The sequence below is a fragment of the Bos indicus genome, chromosome 10, assembly GCF_029378745.1.
Source record: "Bos indicus isolate NIAB-ARS_2022 breed Sahiwal x Tharparkar chromosome 10, NIAB-ARS_B.indTharparkar_mat_pri_1.0, whole genome shotgun sequence".
NCBI lineage: Eukaryota > Metazoa > Chordata > Mammalia > Artiodactyla > Bovidae > Bos > Bos indicus.
This window is the reverse complement of record NC_091769.1, coordinates 102,297,443-102,309,541: the sequence shown is the minus strand read 5'-3', so window position 1 is coordinate 102,309,541 and position 12,099 is coordinate 102,297,443. Positions and strand designations below refer to the sequence as shown.

The window sequence follows — 12,099 nt, the reverse complement described above, 5'->3', positions numbered from 1 at the left end:
TATGTCACATGTGGAAAGGTAGAAATCTTTTCTCAAGTTAAGTCATATGTGAGGAAGGGATGTGGCCAGGCATTGTAATCAGTCCTTATGTAGTTGAGGCAGGTTACAAAGCAGTGGCCAGAGAGAGACAACAGCATGTTAAGGTACTTTCCTTTTCCACGGTGGTGGCAGCTAAGTTTCCTGAGCTAGTGTCCCTAGGGAATGTTGTCAGGCGTCATATGTAATCCCACATTAAAAGGATTGGGGATTTCCCTGGTGGCTCAGATGGTAAAGAAAGTGAAAGTGAAGTGAAAGTCGCTCAGTTGTGTCCGGCTCTTTGCGACCCCATGGACTATTCAGTCCATGGGATTCTCCAGGCCAGAATACTGGAGTGGGTAGCCTTTACCTTCTCCAGGGGGTCTTCCCCACCCTGGGATTGAACACAGGTCTCCTGCATCACAGGCGGATTCTTTACCAGCTGAGTCACAGATGGTAAACAATCTGCCTGCAATTGAGGAGACCCAGGTTCTATCCCTGAGTCAGGAAGATTCCCTAGAGGAGGGCACGGCAACCCACTCCCAATATTCTTGCCTGGAGAATTCCATGGAGGAGCCTGGCAGGCTACAGTGTGCAGGGTTGCAAGGAGTCAGATTTGACTGAGTGACTAATACTGCTTTCTTTCCTAAAAGTGATTTCTGCATGAAAGCCCACTGTTCCCTCTCAAGGGGAAAGGGTTGGTGCACTCTCGCTCTGCGCTGGATTGTCATTGTTAGTTTCTCTTCCTAAAGACTTCTTCACCTGTAAGTCAGGATTGTCAACGGAGAAGGGTATTTGGCTGTATGCTACAGAGGTTTTGCTTTGTTTGTTCTCTGTTTTTGTTTTTCACATTTTTCACATTTCAACATTGAGTTTCTCCAGTGTCCCAGCTCCAGAATTTGCTCATGATACAAAGTGAGTAAAACCAGACGCAGCCCATGGATTTGTGGAATATGCAGTCCAGTGAAAGCCACACAGTGAGGCAGTCACACAGATAAATGAAAACTCCTGTTTCTGACCATTTCTGTGACAGAGTGTTAGGAGAGTATAACATTAGAGGAGCTGTGTTAGTCTGGGAAGTCAGGAGAGGCTGTTATGTCTGAAGGGGTGAGTAAATGATGGTGAGAAGTGGAAAGAGGCAGGGAGGAGGCAGGTAGTTTAGGCTACATTAAGGATTCTCATTATCTTAGGCGTCGTGGGAAATCAAGTGTTTTGAGCCAGAAGGGTTATTTTTTTTATCAACAATTTAGATGACAACACAAAAGGTATGTTTACTAGATGAGGATGAATGCAGACTTAGAGGAGGAGTTAGTGTGGTTGATGGTTAAGTCACCGTTTAACAAGATTCCAGTGTTCTGGAAGGGGGAGAGCGGGGTGAACTCCAGGAACACTGACTGTGATTGCCGAGTTAGTGGAATCTCTCTGCGATTACAGCATTGGTACTTGCGGTTAATCAGAAAAAGCTTGTTCAAGTGGAAAATCATTTTAAAAGGATATATAAATATGTACTTTGAACATACTACTTTTCACTTAAAACATATAAATACATATTCATTTTGCTTGTAGGCACAAGAATCTTTGAAAGTAAGTTCTTAAACAATGGTTTGCATAAACCACACTCGTAGCGCATCATCTAAAATCACATTTCCAGCTCTTTAAAGTGAGAACCAGACACATTTGAAGTCATCTGGATGCAAAGCTTTCTCCCTGAGCCTTTTGTGGTGGTGTCACCATGCCTACTTTTGGGACAGTTCTTTTTGTTTTTCCCCCAAGTGTCTTGCTTTTTGTAGTTCTTTTAAAGCTTTTAACCTCATCTTTTCTCTTTTCTTTCACATTTACGTTTCTGTGGTTTATGTAATATGTAATTAAATTATGTAAGAACAACATACACCGCAGGCACACGCCAGCAAGGCAGTGCGTGTCAGTGGCTCATGGGAAGCAGAGCAGCAGGGGAGACAGCGGCACACGGAGAGCTGGTCAAGGGCGTCGGGCTGCAGCGCTGTCTTACGGGCGGAGAGGCGAGTGCACCAGTGTTGGGAGCTGTTTAAGCGGCAGTCACCAGGAATGCTTCTGCAGTATGTTTGTGTGTATATATATATTTAAAGCGATAGTTCCAGTACAGAAGTTACAAGATTGGAATAAACCCAAAGTGTGGCATGACTGGTAAGCCAGAGTGTACAATGTATAGGGTTTAAAGCAGCATTAATGAAAGTTTGAGTGGCAGAAAACAGTGATCTCACTGAGTGTAAGCATTCAGATCCCAGTGGGAACAGTATGTTCTGGGTGAGCACGCGACTGAAGGAGTTAATCCAGAGGCCATCTAGTTCTTAACTGTTTTCTCCAGAGCAATGCGTGTAAACGTAGACAGATTCTCCTTGCATTTAATCATACGGCATTGTAAACTGACTGCATCCATAGACGGACCATAAAAATGTTTTTTTTTTTTTTTAACAAATTGATCACATTTAAACGCCAATACTTCCTGAAAATTTTTAATGAATTCAGATTTTACAAATAAAGTGAAGAGATCTGTTTAATTGTGCTCAAGATAAATTTCAGCAAGAAAGCTGCTTTTGTTTGGCTTGAAAAAGTAGTTGAATTTGTGCAGCAGCTTTCGATATGACAGCATGCATGTCATCTTATTTTAAAACCATCAGTCTGCTTTAACTTCTGTTCATCGTGACTCACGCCAAAAGCCTGGTTCATCATGACCCTGTGCTGATGGAGCCAGAGTCACACCTGTGGAAAAGCAGACTGAAACCTAGTCTGAGGAACTAGACGTTTCCCCTGGACGCTGTGCTTAGCTCATCTTACGTGATTTCTCTTATCATCAAGCCATTGAGACCACTGTCAACAAGGTTTGCAACATTGTACTGTCTGTGTCTGGTAGAATAGGATGCTGAATCCATATTTCAGTTTGAGCAGAAATGACCTTCATAATATATCTGTAGTTTGCCCCCAACCTATGGAATTCCTCCTGCAGCTTGGAAAAAGCTTATGTGGTTGTCTTGATCCAGTCTTCTCCTTGGAAACAGCTACTATAACCTGTCGGTATGGGAGCACACAGCAATGTCTGTCGAGCCTTAAAATGAAAGATATACCTCATTCATATGGTCATAGGTATCTGTCAAGCAAAGACAGGAATTAATCCTTGTCATTGTTTTTTTTTGACCATGCAGCTTGAGACTGAACCCATGGCCTCGACAGTGAAATCTCAAAGTCCTAACCATTAGACCACCAGGGAATTCCCATTCCTAGTTGTCATTTGTTTTTTGAATGTAGTTAGTTAGTGTGGTCACTCAGTCATGAGACTCTTGCAAACCCTGTGAACTGTAGCCCGCCAGGCTCCTCTGTCCCTGGGATTCTCCAGGCAAGAATGCTGGAGTGGGCAGCCATTCTCCAGGGGATCTTCCCAGCCCAGGGATCGAACCCGGCTCTCCCACGTACCGACTGAGCCCCCAGGGAAGGCCTTTTAGAGTTTGCTTTCCCTCAGTCTAATACGTAGAACTTCAACGTCGTCTCATCAAGGGCTGCTAGACTTGATCTCTGGAAAACCAGTGAACTCCATGTCTTCTTGTGCTGACATGGTTGACAGAGTATCTTGGAAAGGCCCTTTTTCTGGAGAAACTGATAAGATCAGAGCACTGCACAGGCTTCTGTGAAGATTGCTGGCAGTACATCTGAAGCCATTTCATGTTGATGCAGAGATTAGAGTTACGCTGAAGCCTGAAGCTTTGTCTCTTGACCCAAGCTGCAGATCCCAGCCGTGTTGCCAAGCATCTGTTTTAGGGGCTCCATCTGAGCAGCAAGTGCTATTGTTTTACCTTTTTTGGCCAGAAGAGTTTTCGCCATTGGTTGCTTTTTACATTTTCCAAAAGATGCTTTCAAAATAGGCTTTACCACCATCAGCACACAGCGAGCGAAGCCAGGAGTCAGCTTCACCACAGGGCAGCCATTCATCTCACTGGAGACTAAAAGGAAGTGATATTACCACCAGGTTCAGTTGCAGTGGCCCCTCTTAAAACACCGGAAGACCCGTAGGTGGTTCTGGACCGGATGGCACTCTTCCGCGGGAGGACTCCTTCCCTCCTTCCTCGGCACTAACCTGCAGACCCGCTCAGTCAGGACAGGTGGCTTCTTCAAGGTCCCTCCAGCAGTGAATGTTTTCTTCCTCCTTTGCAATGTGATCAGCAACCTTATGGCAGCTTCAGAAAGCAGGGCTGTTTGGAGGCAACTCTGTTTTTCTTAAGAAGTCTACTCAAAAATAAGATCTTGTTTGCCTGAAATATCTGTTGTTTGAAACATTGTAAGGCACTTCTTGAATTTTATTGCCGTAAGCATCTATTGGCACGTACCATGTGATAGAAGTACCATAGCTTTAGTTAATCATGGCAGTTATAGAAGTAAAAGCCAAAGACTTGGGAGCATCAGCATACTTCTTTCCCCTGGCAGTTTCCTGACAGATTAAAAATAATGCTAATGGCAGGATGTGTCTTTAACTCACTGGAAAACTTGTGGTTATCATCACACGGCAAGGAGGATGACTGCTTATTATTTGACCATGCAGTGTGTAACAGGCATTAAGGATGATTTTATATTATTTTCCCACCTACATTAGCATCCGATGCTATCTCACTTTCATTTGAAGTGAATTTTGACATTGTTTAAAGGAACAACAACAAAAAATCAAAAATTATTTCCAAATTCACAGTGCACCTCAAGGGAACCTCCTAGTGGTACAAAATCTTAACATCATTTACTTTTAGATCGGCTTAGCGAGTAAGGACATTTTGCTTAGATGAAATGGTGTGACTGTATTTTTAAATATTTAAAAGATTAGAGAAGATGAATAATATTCTGTTTTGTAAGTCCAGAAGGTATAAGGACTAACTGATGAATATTGTAGAAAGGCCTGTTTCCACTCAAGGTAAGGCACATTTTTGAATATTTAGATCCCCCCCATCCACAAAATGGTCTACTTTACAAAACTTCCTCCACTTGGAAGTATTAGTACTGTGTCTTTGCTACCATGCAAACAGCTAACCTGTATTGTGGCTTCTGTTTAATGTCTGGTTCCTCATTTCTTAGTCTGTGAGCTCATTCACTTTAGGGAGGTGCTGGAGCGCTGCTCGGAGCGGGGTCTTAGGAGTCAGGCCGGAGGGCCGGCTGTGACCTTGAGCCAGGGGCCCAGTTCTCCGTGCTCCATTTCCTCACCTGTAAAGTGGGGGTCACCCCTCACCCTCTCAGGGTGCTGTAGGAGTCTCAGGAGTTTGTCTCTGAAGTGCAGACCCTCTAAAGTGGGGGTCACCCCCTCACCCCTTCGTGGGGGTGCTGTGGGAGTCTCAGGGTTTGTCTCTGAAGAGCAGACCCTCAGCAGGTCGGTGCTCACACCCTGCGTCTGTCTGCTGTGTCGGCAGCACCTGGGCTGAAGGACACACGAGCACTGGGAAGGAGTTCATGGCCATCTTCCCATGATGTTGTAGAAAGGTTTTGTTTGTTGGAGAAGACAGACGGGTAGCAATTTCGAAGGACCATAACAGTCTGGAGACAGGAATCTCAGCACAGAAATTTAGGGCAGGTGCCTTGTGTGTGTAGGGGAACACAAAAATATGGTCCTTCTAGAGGACTTAACTTTCTTCCGGATTTCTGTGGAACCTTATTCCGTGGAAGATGTAGTAAGTACTCTTCATTAGAATATTCTCCAGCTTCATTTCACTGCTTCTGAATAGATTGTTAGGTTCTAACAATGCTTTGACTTTTTATTTTTTGGTTCACTTCTGCCTTACTAAACTTTCAATCTGTAATCATTTTATTTTCGATACAAGACACAACCCATTTGTTAACTTTTTCTATAGTCCAGGGTATGTTCAGTTTGTTTACGGTATAGATTTTATTAAAATCCACACCATCCAATTCCTAGTACTCATGAAGAATGTCTCTTTTTAAAAAGAAATCACTTACGGTTAACTGTGTAGTGCCTTCATTTGAATCAGTTCTGCCACTTTTTACCCAAGGACTCTGGCCACGTCCTTTCGGTAATTCCATTTTGCACTTCCATCTGCAGAATGGGATTACTGAAAGCACCAACCTCACTGGCTGTTGAGGAGCGAGCGAGGCACTGTGTGGAGTGTGTTTAGCGCGGAGCCTGCAGAGCCTGGTCCTTAGTGAGTGTCTTCCCTCCCTTCTCAGGAACGTTACCACCATTCTCTGTCCATCATATATCACGAGTCAGCACTCATTTACTTCCTCATGTCCTGAACCAAATGATGTCCCCGGCGAAGAGCCCATCCCTTTGCTGTTGCTTTTCAGTTGCTCAGTCGTGTCTGACTCTTTGTGACCCATGGACTGCAGCACGCCTGGCCTCCCTGACTTTCACCATCTCCCAGAGCGTGCTCAAACTCATGTCCATTGAGTCGGTGATGCCATCCAACCATCTCATCCTATCCTTCTCCTCCTGCCTTCTGTCTTTCCCAACATCAGGGTCTTTTTCAGTGAATTGGCTCTAAACATCAAGTGGCCAAAGCATTGGAGTCTCAGCTTCAGCATCAGTCCTTCCAGTGCATATGTAGGCCCTTCCCTTAAAACTGCCTTATATGTGGGTAGGTTAGAACAGTCTGAGGAAGCACGGGTCTGGATCAGAACTTAGACCAGCTCCAGAATGGTCTTGATGAAAGCACTTCAGAGTGGGACTGGTCTCAACCATCCCAGGAGGTGTTTGCATTGTGAGAAGGGAAGAGACTTTATACCCTGTAGGGGTGAACTGGGGACCTACTCCTTCCCTTTATCAGTTTTTTGGTCTGCCTTCTTCCTCTTCCTTCCTCCTGCCTCCTCCTGACCTTTCCCTGCTTCTGTAGGTGAATAAGCACAGATATCTGCTCTGGGCACAGGATCCAGTATGGCCCCAATGCCTCCGCATAGAGCGGAGTGGCCCTGTACACAGGATTTTCCCAGCTGAGCCCAAATTTAGGGAACATGTGGCAAGGTTCACCTACTAACTTCTGAACTGCTGTCCAGAGCTGTAAAGGGGATTCTGTTGGTATTGCTTGCTATTTAGAGTCTTTTACAGGCTTCCCTGGTGGCTCAGACGTTAAAGAATCTGCCTGCAATGCAGGAGAGAAACACCCAGGTTTGATCCCTGGGTCAGGATCTGAAGATCTCTTTTGTCTGTACAAGGTCAGCTTATGTTGCTTTAGACTTTTTAAAATAAGTATAGAGGAGTACTTGAGATACTTGATTCATACGTGTGTATGAGACTTTTTTTTTTTTTTAGATTCTTGTTAAGAACTATTTGTATTTGTTTATAGCAGTAGCAAAACCTAGAGGTTTTATGTAACGTCTGCAATGTCCTGGTTGCTCAGAATTGGACTTTGGTTAATTGGCCGTGATAACAGTTGTTTCCTACAGCTGAGCACCCTGAGGCGAGAAGAGCGGTAAAAGGGTGAAAACCTCCCTTCGTCAGCGGGGTGAGATACCTGCGTCTGAGGGTTAGACCTAGAGATGTCTGGCATAAACTTGAAGAAAGGTGTAAAAGACTATCAGAAACGGCACTAAGGGTCCTTTTTCATCCAGAGAATGTTCCTCTGTGCACTGTTAACCTTCAGTCTGCACTCAGTTACCACTCTGCCTGGGTACCCTTTTAATAATCTTCTGATTTTTTTCTTTTCATTTTCAGCTTACGGAAAGGTGTTTCTTGTGCGTAAAGTAAGTGGCCACGATGCTGGAAAGCTGTATGCCATGAAAGTTCTGAAGAAGGCCACCATAGTGCAGAAGGCCAAGAGCGCGGAGCACACGCGGACGGAGCGGCAGGTGCTGGAGCACATCCGGCAGTCACCCTTCCTGGTGACGCTGCACTACGCCTTCCAGACGGAGACCAAGCTGCACCTCATCTTAGGTGAGTGCCGCTTCTCGGCTGACTCCGGCTCGCCACGCACACTCTGGGCCTTGAGTTGTAACCTACCCAAAGGTGGCACACTTCAGACTTAGAAGAGTGGAGTCTTGGGACTTCCTGGTGGTCCAGTGGTTAAGACTTTGCCTTCCAAACAGGGAGTGAGGGTTTGACCCCTGCTCGGGGAACTGAGACCCCACATGCCTCACGGCCAAAAAAACAAGAACATGAGCAACAGAAGCGATATGGTGACACATTCAACACAAGCTTTAAAAATGGTCCACATCAAAAAAATCTTCAAAAAACAAAAGAAGAGATGAAATCTTTTGACTTCCATTCTTCTCTCCATGGTGCCATTTCCTTGAACATCCGGAATTGCTCTGGATTTGGGACCTCCTGGCCTGAAGAAATTTGTGGCCCTCTTTTTCACACTCCTTTTTAATCTTGAACATGGGAGTCATTTGGGTGGCTGCTTCCCTGGGCGGTAAATTCTCTTCAAATGTGAGGAGCTGAATGGGAAAGTGGGCCACAGCTCTCAGGAACGTACAGGTGTGGGCCAACAAGGATATATTTATGGAAATCAGTAATTAGGAAAAAGAAAAGATTTTTCTTAGAGATGCTTTGCTTTTCTAGTGAAAAGCCTGGTTTTACGGGAGAGCCCCACAAGTCATCAGTACTCTGCTCACTCCCGTTCCTACCCACAGACGCTGTCTGAATCCTTTCCTTCATGGACTGCAGCCCGCCAGGCTCCTCTGTCTGTGGAACTTTCCAGGCAAGAGTACTGGAGTGGGTTGCCATTCCCTTCTCCAGGGGATCTTCCCAAACCAGGGGATCAAACCCTGGTCTCCTGCATTGCAGGCAGATTCTTTACCACTTGAGCCACCAGGGAAACCCTGTCAGCTAGAGGTGGACCACTGTGAGCTTGTGGGCTTCAGAGATGTCCCCTGTGCGGATTTGAAATCTGGCCAGATCTCTTTTCAGAAAAGCTGTACCGCTCTCTCTTCCTGCTGGAAGTAAATGGCAGTACTTCTAGAGTTACTCTCCTCCATCACAGAATGTATCTTCTGCTACACTTGGAGTCCCATCCTTGTGAGAACTTGCACTTATGTATTATAATACCCTGGTACTGATCTCCTGTGAGGATTAAGTGAGGTGGAATTTCATACACAGTGCTCTGTGAGCATAGCCGGCTCTCGTCCCTTCGGTGTGCTGGCCCTCTGCTCGGTGGAGTCCTAGTTAGCACTAACCCCCACAGCAGCACTGCCTCTCATTAGAGGTGCTGAGGTGCTGGAAGCTGTGTTTCCTGCAGTCACTTATCTTGTATAAGCTTGAGAATAAAGATCTGAACTCAGATCTGAATCATGAAGTCTGTCTAACAGTGCCCCTTGTTTTCTCTAATTATTAGTGATACAAATAGACTTTTTAATATATATTTGGCAACTTTATCAAATGCTCTCATTTAGAAAATTATACTTTTATTAATGCTGTCTATAATTGCATTCATTTTTTGAGGCCCAGTTTGCAGTGTTTAGCATCCCCTAAACCATCCCAAATCTTCCGTACCCGCAGGCCATAGTCTCCCTGTCTGGTCAGGGTCCCGACTCCAGCAACCATCTGCCTGGTGTCTCAGGCCTTCATTCTCCTCCTGTGTGTATCTGTTCAGCTTTGCTGTTTACTGATTTTTAAATAAAAGTCCTTCTGTATTTTTCCCCAGTAGCGTGTAGTGGACAGGGCATCGTAATACAATGGTTTCAACATTTTTAGCAGCGGAACCCTTCCCTCAAGTGCAAACACAAAGCTTCAATTGGAAAACAGATAGAAATGAGGAGTGGGGCTTGAGTCTGTCTCAGAGCACAAACCCTGTAGTTTATTTCTGGTCCTCCCCCAGTCACAGTTGCCGTGGAGGCCTCAGGGAGTCTAGGAAGACTCGCTATAAATGATCCTCTCGTTCAGTGAACAAGATTTTACAATAAACTGGCTCACGACAGTTAAATCAGACGCCTGAGCTCATACAACCAGTGCGAGCCCCGAGAGGGAGAGCCGGACTCCTGGGCTCTGCGCCCGCTGCCCGCCCCCAGCCTCTCCTCTGTTCCCTGACGTGCTGTGCTCCAAGTTGTTCATCGTAAATACTGCACTATTAACCTCAAAGTAGATGAGTGGAATATTTTGGTTTTGATTAAAAAACAGTCCTTGATAACGTTGCTCTTTTTGTTGTTGCTTCTTTGTTACTTTTGCTCTTTGTCAGTGGCCCACAAATAAATAAATACAAACCCGAATGAGAAAGCCCATCTCTTCTGGCAGCTCAAGAGCAGAATGTAGACTGGACCGTGGCCTTGTCCCTCGTAGGTGAGGCAGGCAGCGCGTTTGGAAGGCCTGCCCTCTACCTCCTGTCCCCGCAGATGCCTTTACTCTCCTCCTTTTTGTGCGTGTTTGTAGTTGCTATTTGACTTTAAAGACAAAACTTTTCAGAAATCTTGAACGGGACTTTATTAAACTGTTTTTTCGTTTTTGTTTTTTCTGGTTCTGTTGTTTGTTTGCAGTGCTTGGAACGCATGCTAGGTCAGTCTTCCAAATACGGTCTCAGTCTGCCAGGGCCGTCATGACAAAATATAAGACCGGGTGGCTTACTGAGCAGAAGTTTCTGCCCGCACCACGGCACCAGTGGGAGTTTCCCGTGCGGGCCGTGAGGGAGGGCCTGGCCCAGCCTCGCCCCGGCTCGCGGAGGCCCCTCTGACCGCCCTGCACGTGGCTGGCCCTCTGCAGGCACACCTCTAGTGTTGCTTTTTGTGTTCAGATTTTCTCTTCTGGTGAGGATTGGATTAGAGCTTACCCTGATGGCCTCATTTTAATAACTTACTTACCTCCTTAAAGGCCCTGACGACTAATAGAGTCACATTCTGAGGTACTGGGGCTGAGACTTCAATATGTGAATTTGGGGGAGACCGTTTCAGCCCGTAACTGTCTTTAAAGGTGTGTTGATTAACTTTATCTAGGTTTTGTGTACTGTTAGAGATTAATAGCAAGAGTTCATATGTCAAGCAAGCTTTTCAGGGATCCAGCTGGCTGACCTTTGTCTGATGAATAAACAAACATTATAGACCCTTTAAAAACCTTCACTGTTACTACAGAAGCAGATACATGCATGTAGAAACTGTAGCAAAACGAAAACAAGAAAACATTTTCAGGACCAGAGTTTCCTTCCTGACACCTCTTTCTGTTACTACCTTAGCGTGTCCTTCCAGACCTTCGTGTCTGTGTGTCTGCACGCGTGTACACTTTATTAAGATGAAGTCGTCCTGTACAAGGGATTGGTAACCAGCTTTTTTTCTTTTGATATATTAATGATGTCTATCTTTCCTGGTTAATGAATTTTCATTTCACTTAATATCTGGTGATACTCATTTGTCTGTTGCCACGTAACTTTAAAATTTCATTGCTTAAACAATAATGTGTTCTCTCGTGATGCTCTGGGTTGGCTGGACTTGCTCACGTGGTAGAGAGTGGAGGGCTGGCTGGGCTTGAGGGCTGAGCTGGTGTCATTCCCGTGTCTGAAAGTTGCTGCTGCTCTGGCTGAGACCCTCTCTTCCTCTGCACGTGGCTCTCACCCCGCAGTGCGGCAGATCAGCTTCTTCCCATCATGGCCACCTCGGGGCAGCTCGTGCAGACAGCCAGGAGGGCGAAGGGAGGGGTCACGAGGCGCTCTGAGGCCCTGAAGCTCACACAGCCTCACTTCCAGCAGAACCAGCCCAGGTCTAATGAATAGGGAAGCAGGCTCGGCTTCTTGTTATGTGTTTTTTAAAAATAATATTTTCTTACACACATATATATAATTGACATACAACATTATATATTATATATTATAGTTGGCATACAATATTACTGTAAATTAACTTCAGATGTACAACATAATGATTTGATATTTGTATGTACTGCAGAACAGTCGCCGCAGTAAGTGGTTAACATCCATCACCACCCATAGTTACAGAATTATTCGTTGTTGTGATGAGAACTTTGAAGGTCTACTCTTGTAGGAACTTTCAAATATGTAGTCCAGTGTTATTAACTATCGCCACTGCGCTGTGCGTTCCATTCCCGTAACTGGTTTGTTTTATGCCTGGAGGTTTGCCCTTTTGACTGCCTTCACCTGTTTCATCCATGCCCCAAGCTCCCACCTCTGGAGCTGTCTACTCTTTGTTTCT

General features: G+C 45.3%; 1 protein-coding gene across 9 annotated transcripts in view; it reads left to right on the top strand.

Annotated features, from left to right (window-relative positions):
• The window catches only part of RPS6KA5 (ribosomal protein S6 kinase A5), a 196,289-nt gene that overhangs the window by 78,401 nt on the left and 105,789 nt on the right, over positions 1 to 12,099 (top strand). For 7 of the 9 annotated variants that reach the window (XM_019969394.2, XM_070798031.1, XM_070798030.1 and 4 more), the window contains one exon: positions 7,688 to 7,906. In XM_019969394.2, coding sequence (XP_019824953.2) covers positions 7,688 to 7,906 — 219 coding nt within the window. Of the gene's footprint in view, positions 1 to 7,687; positions 7,907 to 12,099 lie in introns of those variants that run through there. The other 2 variants (XM_070798034.1, XM_019969395.2) reach the window with 2 other exon arrangements.